The following is a 22,402-nucleotide window of genomic DNA, read 5'->3' on the forward strand; positions in this document are numbered from 1 at the left end:
ATTTAAAGATTTAAAATTAAGTACCATTGACATATTGGCAATATTTTATTTTGACATTTGACAATTGTGCCAATCAATGCTGGACTCCAAGTTATCTCTTAATACTTAAAAAGATTGGAAATCAAAGTTCCAGTCTTGGTATTTTTATACTCGCATTTGCATAAAAATGAACTAAAAATTCAAACCTTTATCATTATTTCTAATTGATGCTATAACAAAAATTCACTTTGATTTTTGAAGTTTGTCAATTTAGTTAATAAACAATAAACTTACATTTACCTCGAGAATTTTAAAATTCGGGGTAAATGTGAACAGAACTTTGAACTGTATCTTCAAAGAATATAATTGATGAATGAATTTTTGGTTCTATTTCACACTTCTTTAACAATATGTAAAATTATATAGAAAAGGAGACTGAGTCTTCATTCGATTCCCAGTCATTTACCGAATGATATTATACCGAAAATACTTTTACCGAATGCTTCTTTAACGAAATAAATATTGTTACTGAATTCAAAATTTTCAATTCTTATATTCATGATAATCTATGGCCTTAGCAACCATTGTAAATAAATTGAATCGTGAATTTTGAAAAGGGCTCAACTCGGTTTTTTGAAATTTTACAGGAGACACAAAAAACTGTTTATTTCAAACAGCTTTAATTTAAAAAAGTCCAGCTTTTTTTCTTAATAACTAGTTGCTTTATAATTTGAGAAAATGATGAAATAATTGTTCTTAATGACAGTAGGTTGGAGAAAATTGATATTATAGTTGTCAGAGTTGAGAGCCCTTTTCCAAATTCATGAACAAAATTTATAATCGTTTTAATCATAAAAATATATTAATAAAGAGATTTTTATACTATGGAAAAACAATTTATTTATTTCATTTATTTAATTTTAGAATTTAATAAGTTTTTTTTGAACTCAAATATGTAATAAATGTATAAAAACTGCAAAAAAAGTTAAATTTGAAAAAAATCCGAGTTGAGCCCTTTTTGAAATTCATGATTCAATTAATTTTGACAAAAGTGTTTGTCGGTACAAAAATCTTGTGTAATATTTCATAAATAATTAAGAATTATACGTTCGCATAAAATCGCAGAAATTATTGGAAAGAAACAATTGGGCATAACATAAATTTATAAATTCAAAATTTCGGTAATAGGTACATTTAATTTTAATTAAATAAATTTAATAGAATTTTTTCGAGATTATTAGCATTCGGTAAATTTGACATTCGGTATATTACACATTCGGTAAAATTACTGTTCGGTAAAATTGATTCGGGGAAATGTCCGGGAACGCTTCATTCATATACCTTCTTCTTATGGAACAACTTTTAATTGAAGATATATTTACTTGGAACTACCATTAACTGAAGCTATTACTACAAAAAAAAGTTAGAGCGAAAATTCCAAACAATTTTGCCGAAGAAAACAATTTTTGTGCATAACTTGCAGTGGAAAAAGTGGAAAAGAAATAACTAAAAAAAAAGTTAGAGCAATAAAATTAGACACAACTCAAATATTTGAGTTTGGGAAAAATGATTTAAAAATTTCTTAATTTTACATAAAATGATAAACTTTCTCAAAATTACTCAAATTTGATATTGAAATTTGTTACTCAGTGGTATTTGGGATCGCTGATTATAAATCTAAAATCAGATTCAAAAAATTCAAAATGGCGGATCCAAAATGGCGAATTAATTTTTTTAAATTACTCTAATATGATTGAAATTTGTTATTCTAGGGTTTTTGGGGTCGCTGATTACAAATCTGAATCCCGATTCAATAGAAAGTAAATTATAAATTGATAAAATAAAAAAAAGGATACAAAAAACATTAAAAATCATTGGAAAAATAAAAAGAATTTAAAAGTCATTAGAATTGGTTTATAATTATTTATTGGAAATTATATTCTTTTTTTATTGTTTAGTCATTTGATAATAATTCTATAATGAAATTTCCCTTTTTTTGTTTCAGGGGAGTTAAACTACATTTATGGTTCCTGTAGAGTTTATTTCGTAAGTGTCTTTTAAATTTGATTGTCATTACTATGTAAATTTTAATTTTACTAGTTTACTAGTTTAATTACTAGTATCATTAATATTGAAGCTAATATCTCACACTATCATAAAAGAAGATTAGAAATGTTATCAAATTATTATTAAAAAAAATTATTTTTTGAAGTAAAAAGTATCTGAAGCTACAAAACATTTGCAATAAGATAACATTTCAAAGTTTTGAAGCTAATATGTTTACTTGAAAATATCATTAAATAAAATAGTGTTTATTTGAAACTGTCATTAATTGGAACAATAATTAATTGAAGAATTGTTTACTTGAAACTACAATTATTAATTGAAGCTATGTTTACTTGATACTATATCTTCTGTTGAATCTATATTCACTTAAAACTATAAATTAACTGAAGAATTGTTTACTTGAAACTACAATTATTAATTGAAGCTATGTTTACTTGAAACTACAATTAATTGAAGCTATGATTTCTTGATACTATCTTCGGTTGAAGCTATATTTACTTAAAACTATAAATTAACTGAAGAATTGTTTACTTGAAACTATAATTAATTGAAGAACTGTTTACTTGAAACTACAATTAATTGAAGCTATGTTTACTTGATTCTATCTTCGGTTGAAGCTATATTTACTTAAAACTGTAAATTAACTGAAGAATTGTTTACTTGAATCTATAATTAATTGAAGAATTGTTTACTTGAAAGTACAATTAATTGAAGCTATGCTTATAAGGAACAATAATTAATTGAAGCTACATTCTTTTAGAACTATACCATTAATAATTGAATGTATATTATTAAAGAACTTAAGATTTACATTGCCGTTAATTCAAACGAATTTTTGAAATTACCAATATTTAAAGCTAAAATTTTGAAGCTTTATTCGTCATCATTAATCAAATGTACAAATAATTGAAATAACAGTTTCAATGATTCGTAGGTTTGAAACTACAATCAATAAAAAATTTATTTCAATTAAAAAGAAATTGAAGCTAAAATTTGGAAGCTTTATTCAAAAAACATCAACTGATTCTGTAAAAGATTTTAGCTTATATCAAAATGTATCTGTTTCATTGAGCTATTATTGAACCGTATTCAACAGAAATTTCACAATTCAACAAAAAGTGCAATGAATTTACATTTCAAATTTTCAAAACAAAGAATTTTTTTCGAAAAAAAAATGGTTTTACTGTTATTTTAGGAAGCTGTCGTCTCTCGGTGCATATAAGAATATATATTAGCGGGGACCTGGATCGTATGTACACATACGCGATCGCGAGTCTCTTCTGAAGGGCGACTGTTTTAAAATACATCAAGGTCCCACATACGAGCATAGTTCATTCATAATGTGGCATTTTTAATTTTTTTTTAAAACTGAAAACCGAAAAAAAATTTATTAGCGCGAGCAAAAAAGAATTTTTATAAACATCAATAATTTCTTTCTTTTTTTTTTTTTTTTTTGAAAAAATGTTTATTTCTCAAAAATTAGCAGAGGCATTTAAATTGCGGCATTTAAATTTTTGTCTTTATTTATATTATTTCTTCTGTTTTGTAGAAATAAAGAAAGAAAGAGAGAAATTTTGTGAATATTTGATTAAGAAATTTTGTTTTTTTTTAAATAATAATTTTCGTAATTCATGTGAGTGGAGTAATTTATTTTTAATATATGTAGACACGTGGTAGAGAATATTTCTCTTTATATATGTATACAAAAATAGACGCACTTAATATATTTGATTAAAATGAAATTCAAGTATATTTCGGTTATTTATTATGTCCTAATTTATTTTTGATCGAAAAGAGTATATAATATACTTATGTGTAGTTTCTGAATAAATAAAAATTATACTTTCGTTCAATTTTTTTCGTTTTTTCAAATTTTAATAATTATTTTTAGCTTTTAAAGTTTTGCATAAAATTATTAATAATTTAAGATATTTTCAAGGAAACTTACAATGCAAATATAGATAAATTGAATAATAACAAAAGTATTCTGTAAAATTTAAATAGAATTATACAATCTGTTTTAGAGAAAGAGTTATTTTTACCATTGTTAATAGTTTATTGTTATTATTGTTTTTATTGTTATCAATATTTTATTAAATTTTATTAAATATTTTATTGTAGAAAAATAGTAAAAATTTTCTTATTTTGAAAAAATAACAGGAAAATTTGCTAAGTGATAAATTTTTTTTTTATAATTACTAATAATTAGTAGAAAAACAAGTAATTATTTTAATAAATTTATACTATTTAGCTACTAATTTGCTATACATTGACAAATGAGAAAAAATGTGAAAAATGTAGTACAAAATTGTGACTTTGTTATAGAGTTTCAAACTAGTGGAATTTTCTTAGATAGCAGCACTTATCGGTTGCTACTAATGAATTCGTGATGGTAACGTGTGTAGAAAATGTCGGTAAAATTGAATTCTTTTGGATTTCTTTATAAATAAAAAAAACTGACAATATACTAAAATAATTTATATTAAAGAATATTAATATAAAAATTAAAAACAAGATCTCCAAAATAATTAACCATTTTTTTTTTATTAATTAAAATGCACCGATTTAACCATTTCTACTAAATTTTGGACTAAAATTACTAATTAGTAGTAGAAAATTACTTATTATTTTTTTTAGTAAGATTAATATTTAGTTACTGTAATTTTTAATTAGTAACACATTCCTAAGGCCAAATAGAAATGTTTTTTCAACATTTCAATTTAAAACAAAAATATTTTATTTTTCGTGAAAATTTCACAAATTTTGACCCAATTTCTTTACTTGCAATGAGACAAAAAAATAATTTATAATCGTAATAATTATTTATTATCACAACAAAATACTTAAATTAATAGAATAATCGAGTTTGATTATTATTCATTTAAAAAATTTTTTTTATTATTTTTTTAATATTTAAACAAATTTTAATAAAATTGTACGCAAACGTTTAATAATTTTCATAAACAATAAATTTTTTTTTTTAAGGAATTCCATTATTTTCATAAAAAAAATAAAAAATTGTAAAAAAAAATAATTTAATTGAAATGATGAAAATAATTTTGAAGAAGTTACAGTAACAATTTTTTTATAACATAAAATAATGATTTTATCACTCGGTCATGTTTTATAACAATTTTTTATAAGTAGTTTAATTTCAAAAAGGTTTGAAATTGAAATTTTTAAAAATCTTAATTCCTATGGAAAAATAATAATAATCAAATATTTAATAAATAAATGTTTTGTTAAAACTAACTAATTTCAACTTAATCCTATATCTTATCGAATTAACAAGAAAAAAAAGTATTTAAAAATAATAAAAATGTATCAAATATAATATTAAAAAGAAAAATTAATTTTATATTAATTTTGCAAAAATTTTTAATATTAAAAAAAATGTTACTTTTATATTTGATGGAAATATTTTTATTGATTAGCAATCATTGATTTTGAAAGTACATTAAAAGAAGTGAGAGAGTATAATTTGGATTATTTAAATTTACAAATGCAGACGATATTAAAGACTATAGGGAAAATCCTAAAACCTAATAAAATCGAATAGAAGAACGAAAGTGTACATATTCAAAAGAAATATTCCTGGCGTGTGGGTTTTGTGGCGTGCTTTAAACATGGCTCTTCAAATAAACAACTAAGTAGTGACTGTATACATAAAAGCCTTGTATATAAAGTTAACCATATGGCTTTTACGAATACAGTTGAAAATGCAATTTCCTTTTAATGTTCATAATCTTACTTTTTTATCACTTTTATCCATTTTTTCAATTAATTTATTTAAAATGTATATGTTGACAATAAACTGGAATTTTATTAACTTTTTTAAAAAAATATAAAAATTATTCATTATTTTATTTATTATTTCGTTTCAATTATTATGATCTCAATTTTAATAGATTATTGTATTATTTTTATGAATTTATTGAATCTTTGCCCGGTATTTAATAGATAAATAAATGAATTAATTAATAAACTAATCTAACTATACAAATAAAAGAAAAAATTGATTCATTAATAAAGGAATAAATAAAAATAATTGAATAAATAAGTAAATAAATAAGTTAATTAATTATAAATAAATAGATAAATGAATGAATAAATAAAGAAATGACTCAATCAATAAATTAATTATAATAATTAAATAATAATCGAACAAGTAAATAAAAAAATCAATAATCAAAAAATAAATGAATAGACAAATAAACAAATTAATTAAATAATTATAAATATAAATAAAGAAATGAATTAATAAATAAATAAGTAAACAAACAGAACAATAAATAAACAAATGAATGAATAAAGGGAGAAATAAATAATTGAACAAACAAGTAAATAAATAAATAAACAAATGGAAAAATATATAAATAAATAAATTAATTAACAAATGAATGAATAAAGAAATAAATTAACTATATTAATCTTCGTATTCTTTCATTCATTCTGTCCGCAGTTTTTTAAAAATAAAGGAAAAAATTTTTTATAAATTCTATTTGTCAATTACAAATTTTAATTAAAAATGAAATTGAACATTTTTGGATTTTTGTAAAATAAAGTAAAAAATTTTACTGAAAAAAATGTTCTGTTAGAATTATTTACGAATTTCTTTAATTGCAAAATTATTCAAAAACATCAGTAACTTCATTTTTAAACAAATTTTAATTATTATTATTTTTCCATAGGAATTAAGATTTTCAAAAATTTCAAATTCAAACCTTTTTGAAATTAAACAACTTATAAAAGCATTGTTATAAAACATGACCGAGTGATAAAATCATTATTTCATATTTTAAGAAAATTCCTACTGTAACTTCTTCAAAATTATTTTCATATTAAATTATTATCTAAAATTTTCACTAAAATTTATTTTTAAATTAATTTTTATTAGAAAATTCTATGAGAATTCAATTATTTAAATACAAAAGTAAATTATATAATTGAATGTTTCTTAAAATTTAATTCTTACACTGAAAAAAATTCGGTCGAAATCTTTAACTACTATTACCTAGTTGAGTTGAAAGTTGTCAAATTAATTACTTTTTTAGTTTTACTAACAATTTTTGTGTAGTTGATTTTACTACTTTGAATATAGTTGAAGAATAATAGTTTATATAACTAAAAAAAGTAGTTAAATTGCAAAAACAACTACAAAATCTAATTACATCAACTAAATTCTTAGTTCTTTTTACTACTTTCGGTAGTAAATATAAATTTTTAAATTCAGTTGAGGACCTATTGAATCACTCAGGGTAGTTAAAAAGTAGTCAAATCTACTAGTTTTTTTTTTGAGTGTAAAAAGAATTTTATTACCAAATTTTTAAATAATTGAATTGTTTCGATTAATTTTAATAAAATTTTTAAGAATAGTTACATTTTTCGAAGAATTTGTTTAAAATTGTATTAAAAATAATTGAAATTCTGCGATGAATTTTATTAATTTGTGAAAATAATTGAATTATTGAGAAAACTTGTAAAAAATTTGTAAATAATTGAATTGCTGGAAAATTTTTATTATTTATGAAAATAATTAAATGTTTGCGTACAATTTTATTAAAATTTCTTTTAAATAATTGATTTCTTTTGGGGTAGTTTTATTAAAATAGTAGAAATATTGAAAATTGAAATGGGGGAATTTTTTGAAAATAATTGAAATTTTGACAAAAATTTTATTAAAATTTTTTCAAAAATAATTGAATTTTGAAGAAGAATTTTATTATTTATTTAAAGATAATTGGGATTTTGAAGAAGTTCATTTATTTATTATTGCAAACACAACTCTTCTAAAATTGAATTAATTTTGAAATATTTGAGTAAAATTATTCATTTAATAATTTATAATTCACTATTTTATTATGATAGTTGTTCAAGATTTAAGTTATTTAAAAAGAAATTATTGTTAGACATTAAAAAAATTGAAGATTTTGTATTATTATTTTGTGATAAATTCATAATTTATGAGGCAAACAAAAAAGACACAAAAATTCAAAATTTTCTTATGAATTCTAAAATTTTAATTTTTTTCAGGAATTTTAATAAAATTCCCTGACTTTTCCCTGAATTTCCTGTGTCTGAAAATATATATTATTATTATAGTTATAATAATATTAAAACTATATTCCAATTCATATTTTATTTTTATGAAAATAAATTTGAATTAAATATTTTTACGTTATATTATTTTTAAAACTACTAATTTTATTTAAAAAAAGCGAGTAAAAAGTTAGTCGCACGCGTAAGCGCGCGAATTGTTCCTAATTATATATTAAGTTACAATAAAGTATTGAATTTTTCTTTGGACAATAAAAAATTCCGACGCAGTGAACAATTTTTTTTTTTTTGCAATAAAACATTTTTGTAACAAGTTGCTTTGTTATTAAATTACTTTGTTACAAAAGTAGTTTTATTACAAACTTAATGCTATTTTCTAAATGACTTCTTATTAAAAAATTAAGAAAAAAATAATAAACAAAAAAAGTACTGAAAGTAAATTAAAAAATTTTTTTTAGAATATATTTTTTTTTTGTGCAAAAATATGCATAGACGATGAAATAAAGATGATAAATTTATCGATTAACCCAGAATGTTTTTGAGCAAATGTAATAAGCCTTTATAGAATGGATTCACCGCTTTCCCCGAAACAATATGCAACCATGTATTTATTTTCACAGCATCCGAAGAGAAGATCACCCCCGGGTACTCGAGAGTTTTGTATCTCTTAAAGCAACGCCCACCTCGTTTTCCAAAGCCAATCATGAAGTTGAGATTGTTGTATGTTAAGATGATGTTTTTTTTGGGCGGGAAATCTTCGCGATGCCTTGAAAACTCTACCCCTGTTCATTTACATCCTTAACGCTTATTTAGCTTCATTCTTGATCATGTCAATTCCAAAATCGGTTTATATAACTATTGTCTCCTCGATTGTTGCATAGTGAAAATTTAATTTCCGATTATTCATTTTTGTTTAAAAGAAATTAAATTTGGCTAATTTTAAATTTTTCCTTTTTTCTGAAAATTTCCCTTTTTATGGATTTTTAATTTCAATTGTTACTTTGAATCAAGTTTAACGTACTTTAGGGTTCTTTAACGTATTATCAAGAATTTATTACGATTTTTTTTTACTAGAATTTTTTAATAATATTTTTATCGAGAATTTGCTAAGAACAATTTTTTTTATCAAGAAATTATTAGTAATATTTTTTATCAAGAATATATTAATAAAATTTCTTCATCAAAAAATGGTATTTTTTTTAAACTAAAGTTTGAGTTTTTTTGCTTTTTATATCGTGTAATTGGTAACTGTTTACAAAAAATAATTTATGCTATTTAAATTTTTTATTTCATGTACAATATTTATTTGGAATTGAAACGAATGATTTGAAAGTCACAGCTTTAATTTTTAATTTTTTAAATGATTTTCTAAATTTTGTATTTTATATTTAAATGTGTCGAGGCGTAAAAAATTTTGAGACATTCTGTTTTTTTTTAATAAAATAAAAAAGTGTTTGTAAAAGTGTCAATAATTATGGATACAGTGAATATTAAATCCGATTCTGAAAGTGGAAGTAGCTCAAAGCAATTGACATTTGGAGTGGATCGAATACTATCCAATGAAATTTGCTTAAAAAAATCAGGTAAGTTTTTACAATTTTTTTATCTGATTCAAATTTTATTTTATTGTAATTTACTTTATTTTATTTTTTTATTTTAATCAGATAAGTTTTTACAACAATTGTTTTTATATTTTCTTTATTTTCTTGTAATATATTTAATTTCATTTTTTACTGCAATCAGACAAATTTTTACAACAATTTATTTATTTTATTTTTTTTCATTTTATTTTGTAATTTATTTTATTAAATTTACTTAATTTAATTCTTCTTTATAGTAAATTATTTCGTTTCAATTTTTTTTTATTTTATCATAATTTTTTTCTGTGGAATATAATTATTCTTAAATTCTTTTTGTTTTATTTTTCTTTATTTTTTTTATATCTGTTGGAATGCAACTCAATTTTCAAAATTTTTTTGTATTCGAAAATGTCCAAGAAAAATTACATATTTTCACTTAGTTTCAGAATATTGTAAAAATATTACAAAAATTAGATTTTAAAACAATTTTTTAAGGATTGTTTAATGTAATAAAATTAAAAAATCGAGTGCATTCCGACAGGTTTCGCACTGTATATATTTTGTATTCACTTTCGATTTTTTCAGTAATTTCTCGTGAGAAAATTGAAAAATATCCTAAAAACTTTGTATAAGGAAATAAAAAGAATTAATTTTTATTATACTTTTTATTTTTTTTCTAGATTACTTGAGACCAGTGAGTGTACATTGTTTTCCATCAGTAGAACCAAAATCGTGTGGCGGAAATTGTATAAAGTGCGATGTCTTTCGCGACTGTTTGCCATGTCCTTATACGCAAAGTTTTATGCAAGACTCTATTGCAATTACAAATTCCAATCATTTTCATAACTCAATCGAAAATTATTCTAGTATTTATAAACTATCCCCTGTACGGCCAATTCCAAGACGTAAGTATTCAAATCACAATTTTTTAATTTTTAATTTAATTTTTTCCCTTTCTTCAATTGACAAAGAATTTATTTTATTTATTCCAGTAAATAAATTGTTTATCTATTTTTATTACAATTATGTTTTAATGAAGAAAAAAAACAAAAATGGTATTTTTTATTTTAACGAAGTTGTGGATTTTTTGTTTTTTAAATTAATAAATTAAATTTTAATTAATAGTGACGAGGAAAACTAATTGTTTATTAATTACACATCGCAATTCTCAGTGAATTAAAAAATAATTTAAATCCTAGATTCTTTTTTATTCAACTTAAAAGTTTTTTTCTGCAATTTTTAATAATAATTTTATTAACTAATTTTAAATTCAAATTGTTATAAATAGTCGTTCCATGAATTAATAATTACTATTTAATAATTAATATTTTGGATAATTGTTAAATAAATTTTTTATTTAATTTTTATTTATTTTTAATATTATTTTATAAAAAAATAATTTTCTAATTCTATAAAAATAATTCGATACCCAAATAATTTTTTAATTACATATAGAAATAATTTTTGAATAATACAAAAATAATGTTTCAATATCGTATGAAAATAATGCGAAAATATATTCTAATACAAAATTATTTTTTGATAGTGAAATTAATAAAACATTTACTAAAAATAAAAAAAAACGAATTTTACTGTAACTTTTTCTAATGATTACACTTGTGTCATTAACAAATGCTACCATATGTGTTAGTGTTTTTGTTTTTTTCTACAAAAAAGTAGAATAAATTATTTACTTGACAGTGCGTATTCCCGAATTTCCTGTCTGTGTTTAAACGACATCTTAAGTGCCACTGTGCGTTTATATCTGTTATAAACAGTGGTTTGCTTTGGGTGATTTAATGGTTAGCTATAATCCTATCTGTATGCTTCTTAAGATTGATTCCAAAAATTTCTAAAGATCTCCTTTTTTCTCCTCCTTAGAATAATAAACTCACGTGTTGATACTTTATACACTCATATCAATTTCAAAAAAAGAAAAAAATTTCTTCTTTCTTCATCAGAGATTCATTCTCTTATAAATTCATTATATTCTTTATTTTCATTAATTCACGAAAAAATTAAAGATTCTTTCGTTTTTAATAATTTCTCTTTTATCTGCCACAAAGCAATATATTTGTTTTCTTTTTAGAGCGAATAAAAAAATTCTGCTAGGTTTTTTTATTTATAAACTACAAAAGAATAATTTCTTCTTTAAGTATTTATAATTCTCTGTTCAATTTTATTTGATATCTAATAAATTATTTTGGAATCTTTTCTGAAAATAGCTGTTAATTTTTTGTAAATAACTTTAAATTCTTTATTTTCAAATTGTTCAGTTTTCAAATTGAGTGGAAACAAACAATTTTATAGGGAGATTTATAATAAAATTTAAATATTAAGAATTAAATTTATTTTTTACTCCATTTTTTACTTGAAAATTTTTCTTGTCGCCATATTATTATTTTATATTTTACTTTATTTATTTATGTATTATCCTGTAAATGGGCTACAAATAAAAACGTCATTTTGTACAGAGTACTCAAAATAGAAATAAAATAATTTAATTTTCTATTTATTATTAATAAAATTTTATTCTTTGATTTTATTTTTCGATTTAATTTTTATTTAAATATTTATTTACATATTTAAATGGGCTTCCATTGATTTAAAAAATACCCTTTTTATTTATTTTATTATTTTCTTCTTGTTTTATAATAATAACTATACGATTAAGAATTATACAAATTTTTAATAATAATTTATTTTCTACAGTTCCAATAGTTTCCAATAGTACAAATATTTCGAATGTAAAGGACGTTAGCAGTAGAAGAAAACGATCTTGGTCCAGAGCAGTTTTCAGTTCCTTGCAAAGAAAAGGATTGGAGAGAAGATTTTCTCTTCAAAAATACATAACAAAACCCGATAGACGACAATTGGCTGCTACTTTAGGCCTCACTGATGCACAAGTAAGTTAAAATTCCTAATTTCTGGATTTCATTTATTTTTAAGCATATAATTTATTATTTTCAAATCATTAAATTAAATCATTTTCCTAAATAAATATTTAAATACTTCTTATTTCTTTTTTCACAGGAAATAAAATTTAAAAAATTTCAACTTCTGAAATTTAATAATTTCTAAACATTTAATTTTAAACTATATAACCTTTCGAAAAATTCATTTTTTTTTTACAATTTTCAAGCAAACTTCATCTCTAAATCAAATATCTATATTAATTTTTAATAATTTTCCGAAAGTTTTTCAAGAATTCAATATTATTTAAATACAAAAATTCAATTTTTTATAATAATTGAAACCGTTTATTTTTCTTTTTAAAAATATTAAGGTAGAATATTTTCAAAAAATTTAATAAAGAAATTCGTAAAATTAACTTTTTAAAAATATTTCTAAATCATTTTTGAAAAATGTCCAAAAAATTGAAATTTGGTAAAATCTTTTAAAAAATAATTAAAATTTAGTAAAATCTTTGAAAAATAATTTAAATTTGATAAAATCTTTTAAAAATAATTGAGTTTTTAGAAAAAAAATATGAAGAAAGTATAATAAAATTTTTGAAGAATTTTAATTCTAAATAATTTCTCAAAAATTCTAAAATAGGAAATTTAAAAAAATTTAATTTATTTTGTTCGAAGGTAATTGAATCTTAAAAAATTATGATGAAACAATTCTAAGAATTAGTTTTTCATAAATATTGTAATTTAATTTTTCGAAAATAATTGAAAAATTTTTATATAATTTAAAAAAAAATAATTTTTTGAAGAATTTTAATTAAAAATTTTAAATATGATTATTTTCTCCAAAATGTTGAAAATAATTCTAAAAATCAATTAAATTTTAAAAAATTTCAATTATTCAAAATCTTTTTAATTGTTTACTTTTCAAAAATTGAATTAGAAAAATTATTCAAAAATAAATTTTCAAAGATTTGTCTATAGTTATGCTTTTTACACTTTTTTTAATAAAAGTCGCATTATTTGAAAATAGTCGAAAATAGTCGAAAAAGTCATAATATCTGAGGCCTGTAATTGTCGAAATTTTGGATTAATTTTCTCAAATTAATTTTTTAATTGCAAAAAATTTAAAAACAGCCTGATTATTATAATTTTTCAAGTAAAATAAAAATGTTATTGATTTTCTCGTACAGGAGGGTTTTTATTTCTTTTATTAATATTTTCTTTTACTGAAAAAATTTTTAAATAAATTGAATAATTAATAATAATTGAATAATAAATTATTTAATTAATTTTAAATATTTTATAAATAAATTATTTTCATTAAATCTTCTTTTTTTCGTTTTCAAAGGTGAAAGTTTGGTTTCAAAATCGAAGAATGAAATGGCGACACACAAAAGAAGAATCGTCAGTCACAAAATCTGAAGCAGTGCAAAATAAAAATTCATCAAAAAAATCATCAGTAAAAAATGATTCAAATAAGGAATTAAATTTAATGAGACAAAATGAAGAGCGTGAAAAATCGATATTTGAAAATTGCACAAACGTTTAAAAAATTTAGTCCTGAAAAGAAAAATTGTAATAATAATTTTTTTACTTATGCAATTTTTATATTTATAATTTTTATATTTACAGTTAGTCCTGAAAAGAAAAATTGTAATAATAATTTTTTTTACTTCTACAATTCTTATATTTATAATAAAATTATAAATTTTAATTGTTTATTTATACAGTGTACTTCTTCCGGTATTTATTGAAAAAATTATTAATAATTCTCGATACACACGACATCGCTCTCGCAGTTTACCTTGAGACTAGCCTTTTATAAACTATACATGCAAATTTTTATTAGGACTAATATGGAAACGTGAAAAGTGCGACGTTTCAATATTATAGGGATTAATTTTTTTTCTCTATGAATTATAATTATATTTTTGTTACCTCAAAATTATTCCAATTTTTTAAATTTATATTATGTATATTACATGAAGAAAAATAAATAAATATAGAAATTATTTTAAAATTGTTGAAAAAAGTTTTTTTTAAAACAGTTTAATTTGTTGCTAATCTCGAATGTTATTTACTTCCTAATTGTAATTAGTTTTTGTGGGGGGAATAATTACATCAAGATAAGGCAAAAAATCTGAATAGAAAATTTTATTCACTGAGTCAGTTTTCTATGAGGATTGACTAAAGAATCAACGAAAATTTTACAAAAAAAAAATCATTTTTCACTTGAAAAGTATTTATTTAGATTTGCTTATATTAAATTAATATGATTATATAATTAATTTTAATAAATAATTGAAAATTTATTTATAGTCGAAATTTTTTAATTTTTAATTAAAAATTTTTTAATTTGAAAAATATTTAGTTTAACAATATTTAGAAAAGTTACTTTTAGGTGAGTATTTGAAATAATTTCAAAAGAATTTTAATTATCATTAATATCAATTTCCATTAAAAAGAAAAAAAAATGTTAATTAATTTTTTGAAAATTAATTAAATTTAAATATACCGATAAACGTGTGCCGCAAATTATTTTCATTAAACTTATCATAGAATATATATTTACATATTTAGAGTAATTAATAAAATAATAAATTATTTCTAAATAATTATATATTAAATTATATTTATTTAGTTCTGTTGAGAACAATTTAAAAATTACCCGCGCAATTCAAAACTACTACGTGAATCATCACCAGTCAGTTGTTTTGACCACGCGAGTCATATTCTATTGTTTTTGTATTTATTATTTTATTTGCAGGATTTGCAGGCTTGTCAATGTCATATATTTACTATCGAAATAACAATAGTGATATAAAAGTAAAACGTAATTTATCTATAAGAAGTTTCTTTTGAATTTTATACAAGTCCTTTTAGCCGATAAATAATTGAGATTTTTTTTTCATTTAAATCTCCAATAACAATTTTCTGATTTTTAGTGTGTTTTATATAAAAGTGTCCCGCGAAATTCATCAGAGAAAAGGAAATTTCGTAAGAATATTTAAAAATAAACGTTTATTATTGTATTCGAAGGTTTTTCGTGAAATTTTTATTTTTATCACGAAAAACTTGTAGAATACAAAATGCAGAGCACATGGAGAGATCGAGACAGGGTAAGTTGTTATATATTTATTAAATAATAAATGCGTGCAAAAATTATAACCTAAAAATGTCATAACAAATTCATTTCTAATTGTTTTGTTTGCCTCTAAATTAGTTAAAATTTTTAAAAATTTATATTATATTCATACGAAAATGTTTGTTTAAAAACCTTTTTTCACACTTTTTTGGATTATATAAATTTTTTATTTTATTATTTTACTAAATTGTATTATATATATACTACCTGTTATTAATTAAACCTTAAATCTTTATTCACTATTATCGTTAAATTAAATTAATTATCTTAATTGGAATTGATTTTTTTCAAAATTCTGTATTAGGACTTTCAAAAGTTCCTGGTCGGTGGAGAAACGACGAGACGTCATTTGGTGGAGGCTATTTTTACAACAAAAAGAAGACAATATACCCCTTTACCAGGATTTGATCCCAATATTGATGAAAAGGAATATTATCGTCTTCAGCAAAGTATCGATTGCGATGAAGTTTATCCAAATATTTTTCTTGGAGACTTGTTAGTATTTTGTGACAATTTTCTATCTCTTAATTTCTAATTATTTGTTTGCAATTTGCATGTTGAATTCTTTTTGTTATTAATTAATTAAATTAATTAATAAATAAAATAAATAATTAATAAAATTAAGAAATAAAATAAATATCTAAATAAATTAAGAAATAAAATAAATAATTAATTAAAAATACATTTAATTAACAAACATTTGTATTTTTCAGCGAAACTGCAAAAAACAAACCATATTTACTGGGCAGATTGAAAATTACGCATTTATTGAATTGTGCTGAGGGAAAAAAATTCGGATTTTGTCGAACCGATAGATTTTATTATCTAGACACACAGCTAAAATATCTTGGTTTGCCTATTTTGGATTGTCCATCACAAGACATCAGTCAGTATTTTCAAACGGCTGCTGATTTTATCGAAGATGCTTTAAGTACCGGAGGTATGCCTTTTCCTTACGATTTAAAGAAAACAAATTATCTTTTCCCAAATATTTTAATTTTCACTTCAACGAAATTAATTTAATTCAAATTTATTTTAATTTATTTATTTTCGCCAATATATCTTTTTAATTTCGCTAATATTGAATTTGTGTATTTTAGGAAAAGTTTACGTGCATTGTCTCGTTGGAGTTTCACGAAGTGCAACTTGTGTTCTGGCATTTCTCATGATAAAAAGAAACATGTTGGCAGTTGACGCAATAAAACTTGTTCGTCAAGGAAGAGATATTCATCCGAACGAAGGATTTCTTCAACAATTGGCACAATTGGACAACTATTTGCGTCGATCAAGACTTTAATTTTTTTCTACTAGACAAAATATATTAATTTCACTTAGTGAAAAATGGAAATCCAAAAAGAGAATCAATATTCTAACGTACCAAGGCTGATAGTATATTTATTAGTACGCCACTTTTGATAATTTTTCGTGAAGCACTCGTTAATGTAGTTGATGATTAACTTTCTTCATAATGAAATATTAAAATCGTTTATAAACGAAAACATTTTTTAAAAAGTTAAAGATCTATTTTTGTAGACTGCTGGCAGTCGCTTTTTTTAAATAAAAAACGTTATTTTCAGTTTTATATAATTAAAACTAGAATTAGATTTTTCTAAAATTATTTATTTTTACGAGATCTCTTATTTAGAGAAAACTAAAATGTATATTTTGAAATGATCTAAATTTATTTCGTGTAATAAAGAAAATTATATCAATAGTTTTTATTTAAATTCTTTCGTTATTTTTTTCCTGTTTTTGATTTTTATAGGATTGCCACAAAAAATTTAATTTTGTTTTTCCCTTATTTCCAGATAAAATTTTGCCTTTTTCCCTGACACTAAAGATTTTTCTGATTCACTCTAAAAATTATTACATACTCAAAAAAAATTTCTATTACATTTATTTACGAATTTCCTTAATTATAAAATTATTCAAACACACCAATAACTTCATTTTTAAATAAATATTTTTTCCGTGGGAACTAAGATTTTCAAAATTTCTAATTCAAACCTTTTGAAATTTATTAACTTATAAAAATTATAAAACATGATTACTCCGAGTCTTCGACTCGAAGTGATCGCTTTCTTCATGTTTTATAATAATTAAAGGTTATTTTCTTCATTTCAATTCAATTATTATGTTCTACAATTTTTAAATAAAATTCTTCTTTAAATCAATTATTTTTAATAATTTTTGAAAACATTTTTCTCTGAGAATTTTAAAATCAATTTGTTTATAACTCAATTTTACGTGAAACTTCATTTATTCGAAAATTCTTCAATTAAATATACATTAGAAAATAATAACTAAAAGAAAAATATTTTTTTAAAAATTCAATTAAACTTTATGAAAAAAATGTGTTCAATATAATTTTTAATTAAAAGTATAAAAAAATTCAGATTTTCAAAGATTTTCTTTTCTCCAAAAATTCAATTATTATCTAAAACTTTAACTGAAATTAATTTTTAAATCAATTTTAATTAGAAAATTCTACGATAATTCAATTATTTAAATACAAACATAGATAATTTATAGAATAATTGATTGTTTCTTGAAATCGAATTCTTATACATAATTTTATAAACAAATTTTTAAATAATTGAATTTTTTCGACGAATTTTAATAACATTTTTAAGAATAATTACATTTTTTGAGGAATTCGATTCAAATTGTATTAAAAATAATTGAAATTCTGCAACGAGATTTATTATCTATGAAAGTAATTGAATTATTGCGAAGAATTTTATAAAAAAAGTTCCAAAACATTATAATATTATCAAAATTCTTGTTTAATAATTGAATTTTTTTGGGAAATTTTATTAAAATAGTAGAATATTGAAAATTATTGAGTTAAGAGAATTGTTTGAAAGTAATTGAAATTTTGCTATGAATTTTATTAAAATTTTTGAAAATAATTGGATTTTATTACTTTTGAAAACAATTGAATTATTCTTGTCATGAATACTAATATTTATGAAAATGAGTTTTATTATTTATGAAAATAATTGAATTATTGCGAAGAATTTTATAAAAAAAAAATTTTAAATAATTGAATATTTCGAAAAAATTTGTGTAAATTCTATTTTTAATATTTTCAATTCCTGTGAAATTTTCATTATTTTGAAAAATAATTGAATATTCGTGTAGAACTTTGTCAAAATTGGTTTAAATAATTGAATTTCTTTGGGAATTTTTATTAAAATAATAGATATACAAATAGAAAATAATTGAAATATTGCATTGAATTTTATTAAACTTTTTGAATATATAATGAAATTTTGCAAAGAATTTTATTAAACTTTTGGAAAATAAAGTGAATTTTAATAATTTTGAAAATAATTGAATTCTTGCGATGAATATTGTTATTTATGAAAATAATTTACTTCCTCCGAATGATTTTATTATTTGTGAAAATAATTAAATCCCTAAAAAGAATTTTAACATTCATGAAAATTCAATTACTGCGAAGAATTTAATGATAAATTTGTTTTTCAGGAAAAATTTAATGAAACTGAAGTTACCAACGTTTGTTCGACGAAAAATATAATACACGTAACAATTTCTATTTCCCCGCCTCAGATCCAATTTTTTCCCCACATTTATTATAGATACTAATATTACAAGCCATTAGAAATTCATATCAAGTGGAACCAAATCGGGGAGGGCAACGATTTTGACATTTTTGTTATCACGGATTTTTCGAAACAATTTCTATTTCCCCGCCTCAGATCCAATTTTTTTCTGCATTTATTAAAAATACTAATGTCAGGAATCATAAGAAATTGGATCTGAGGCGGGAAAATCGTTACGTATTATATTTTTCGTCGAACAAACGTTGGTAACTTCAGTTTCATAAAATTTATGCAAATTCTATTTTTTTAAATAATTCAATTCGACTGTGAAATTTTTATTCTAAAATAATCTAATTTAATTACGTTTGAAAATAATTGAATTCTTGAATACTATTAATTTATTTATGAAAATCATTGAATTTTGCAATGAATTTAATTAAAATCCCTGAAAATAATTGAATTTTGTCAAAGATTATTCATTTATTCATTTATAAAGGTAATTGACCATTTTTTTTTTGAGATTTTTTGAAAATAATTGAATTTCTGCAAAGAATTTTATTAATTTTGAAAATAATTGATTTCTTGTAATTGAAACGTTAAAAAGAATTTTTTAAAAAATTTTTGAAAATAATTGAATATCTGCAAAGAATTTTGATATTTATTAAGATAGTTGAATTCTTTCAAAGAATTGGGTTAAAATTTTAAAAATTGAAACTATAATTTCAATAGAATTAAAATTAAAAAAAATATTTCATTAAATGATTTGTAAGTAATAACTTAATGTCAGTTCTCCAATGAAATTAAGTTATTTAAAATAAATTATTGTCAGAAATAGAAAAAATTGAAGGTTTTTCTAGAATTCGTGGTAGTAATTTCATAGCTTATGAGTGAAACAAAGAGAAACAAAAATTCAGAATTTTTCTATAAATTCTAAACATTTAATTTCTTCCGGTACTTTTAATTAAAACAGGCAACCTTGTTTTAATTCTCCATTTAATTTTAATTTTTAATTCACTAATTTAACTGTTACTTTTATACTAAACGTCAGTGAATTAATTAGGAAAGCAAAAATCAACTATTTGTTGGAATTTTCTGTTTATTATTTTAATAGAAAGATGACAATGTTAAAGGTGTTTACTTCTTGGCTTTCTTCTCCTTCGTTGCTGCAACTTTCGTGACATCATCGGGATTTTCAGAAGCATCCTTCGCGCGTTTTGCTCGAATTCCAACTAACCGTGCATCTGCTCTAGCTTTGCGAAGCGTAACATAAGCTGAGAATTTCTTATCCTCATCTGACAATACGCTGGCTTTAGCCTTAGCTGGGGCTTGATGTTTGAATGGCATAATTTGTCCCTTAAATTGAACGGCTACCTTCTGCTCTTCTTCGGTAGCTTCTCCCTTCTTGGGCTGCAGGAAAAAAACAACAGTTTTATTAACACCGAAACGAAAGAAAATAGAATAAAATTAGTTAAATCTTTAATTTAAATTAATTAAACTAAATTCAAATTAAAGAAGTTAAACTAAATTTAAATTGATAAAATTTAATTTAGTGAACAATCGTCTAAAATAGTGGACAAAATGTTAAACTCACCTTCTTCTCATTCAATGGGAAGAGAATCAATTTGGCTCTATATTCCTTAAGCCTCTGAGCATTCTTTTGCAGAGATTCGACGGATTTGTTTCTTCGTCTTGAATCAACTGCAATGCCAATGGTTCTTGCGAAATGTTTATTCAAACCACTTGCTTTCAATTCGGCAAGAGTGAATCCTTTTCCAGCTCGAACTTTCGAGTGGTACCTGATAGTTGGGCAGTGAACCACTGGCCTCAAAAGTTGTGTTGGTCTGTAAGAATATTTTTACATTTTATATAAAAACCGAACGATTTTATTTAATACCGATACTGAAGTCTGCAACGTTTTTAAAAACGAAAAATTAACGCGACGATTTATTTCAATTTAACTTCAAATTTACCTGTTATTTTTAAACGATTTTCTTTTAATTAACAATTAATTTCTTAATAATTAACACACATGAAAATGAGAAATGAATTCAGCTTCAAAAAAATTAGTTTTCAAAAACGTTGACGACTTCATCTATACTTAATTTAATAGAAATCGAGAAGATAATTAATTATAATAAACTATAATAATTATAAAGTATTATAATATTGAAACAAAATATAAAGTTTATTTATTTTATTGTAAATTTTTATAGACATTAAATAATAATTTTTCTGCCATTATTCGTGAAATTTCTACAATCATTAAATGAGCACAAAGAAAAAATTGACAGTAACAAAAAAGAATTTAGCAAAAAGTGACACTGAACTTAATTGTTATTGAAACGCAATTATTACATACCTTGGGGCAAGGGAACGTGCTTTCTTAACTCTGTTTTCCCTTCTGCGGAATTTCCTTGCTGGTTGGTTGAACCAGGTCTTTACGAAGCGTTGCCAATCCTTGTGGAAATGGCCATTCGGGATCATATTATTTCTCTTCCCCATTTTTGCACTGAAAATAGAAATATTTTTATTAACAAATCACATTTACTCTCGTTATTTTTAAATTAAACTTGTAAAAATTAAAAAATAGACATGAAACACGAAACTGGGATTTTTAGGTTATGTTCCACCTGTCATAATTAGTAAACAATACAATTAATGTTTAACTCCCCCCATTATTATAACAATCTCAACAAAGTATTTAAACAACAAAAATATCAATTAAAAGTTAATTAAACGTTATTTTAAGAGCAAAAATGACAAAATTCGTCATAACCTCTTTCACACGCGAGAATCAACTTTTATTACAATTATTTTACAATGTAAATCGAAAATATTTTTTGCAAAATGAACAAAATATGTAACAGTACCTCTAAATAGTAATTTCAGTCTTTTTTATAACACGATTAATTCGATATTTTTTGATTAAAATAGAGAAATATGCACTCACCAAGTTGTTTATAATACGCTGACCAGCGAAAAAAGAGAGGTTGGATTCAGAGTACTACGTAAGTTTTACCAAGTGATTTCCGATTTTTGAAATTTTCAATTTCTTTCTTGATGATTTGTAATTTTATGAATTAATTTTGA

General features: G+C 21.9%; 3 protein-coding genes across 4 annotated transcripts; 2 read left to right on the forward strand and 1 right to left on the reverse strand.

The window, feature by feature from the left end:
• Positions 1–9,388: 9,388 nt before the first annotated feature.
• LOC122498422 (H2.0-like homeobox protein) lies at positions 9,389–14,263 on the forward strand. Its single transcript, XM_043606141.1, has 4 exons — positions 9,389–9,686; positions 10,364–10,588; positions 12,396–12,589; positions 13,947–14,263. The coding sequence occupies exons 1-4, from the start codon at positions 9,578–9,580 to the stop codon at positions 14,145–14,147; spliced, it is 729 nt and encodes a 242-aa protein (XP_043462076.1). The 5' UTR covers positions 9,389–9,577; the 3' UTR covers positions 14,148–14,263.
• A 1,100-nt stretch (positions 14,264–15,363) lies between these two features.
• Positions 15,364–17,464, forward strand: LOC122498450 (dual specificity protein phosphatase 13-like). Its single transcript, XM_043606175.1, has 4 exons — positions 15,364–15,717; positions 16,048–16,238; positions 16,457–16,683; positions 16,844–17,464. The coding sequence occupies exons 1-4, from the start codon at positions 15,688–15,690 to the stop codon at positions 17,038–17,040; spliced, it is 645 nt and encodes a 214-aa protein (XP_043462110.1). The 5' UTR covers positions 15,364–15,687; the 3' UTR covers positions 17,041–17,464.
• A 2,926-nt stretch (positions 17,465–20,390) lies between these two features.
• LOC122498476 (60S ribosomal protein L13) lies at positions 20,391–22,397 on the reverse strand. 2 transcript variants are annotated; one of them, XM_043606223.1, is made up of 4 exons: positions 22,263–22,397; positions 21,672–21,821; positions 20,904–21,153; positions 20,391–20,719 (listed from the first exon to the last, which is right to left on the reverse strand). In XM_043606223.1, the coding sequence occupies exons 2-4, from the start codon at positions 21,812–21,814 to the stop codon at positions 20,447–20,449; spliced, it is 666 nt and encodes a 221-aa protein (XP_043462158.1). In that variant the 5' UTR covers positions 21,815–21,821; positions 22,263–22,397; the 3' UTR covers positions 20,391–20,446. The 2 variants fall into 2 exon arrangements, with proteins under 2 accessions (XP_043462158.1, XP_043462167.1); XM_043606232.1 differs by having other exon boundaries at positions 22,183–22,272.
• Between the last annotated feature and the right edge of the window lie 5 nt (positions 22,398–22,402).

Source organism: Leptopilina heterotoma, unplaced genomic scaffold (assembly GCF_015476425.1).
Source record: "Leptopilina heterotoma isolate Lh14 unplaced genomic scaffold, ASM1547642v1 Lhet_10, whole genome shotgun sequence".
NCBI classification, from domain to species: Eukaryota; Metazoa; Arthropoda; class Insecta; order Hymenoptera; family Figitidae; genus Leptopilina; species Leptopilina heterotoma.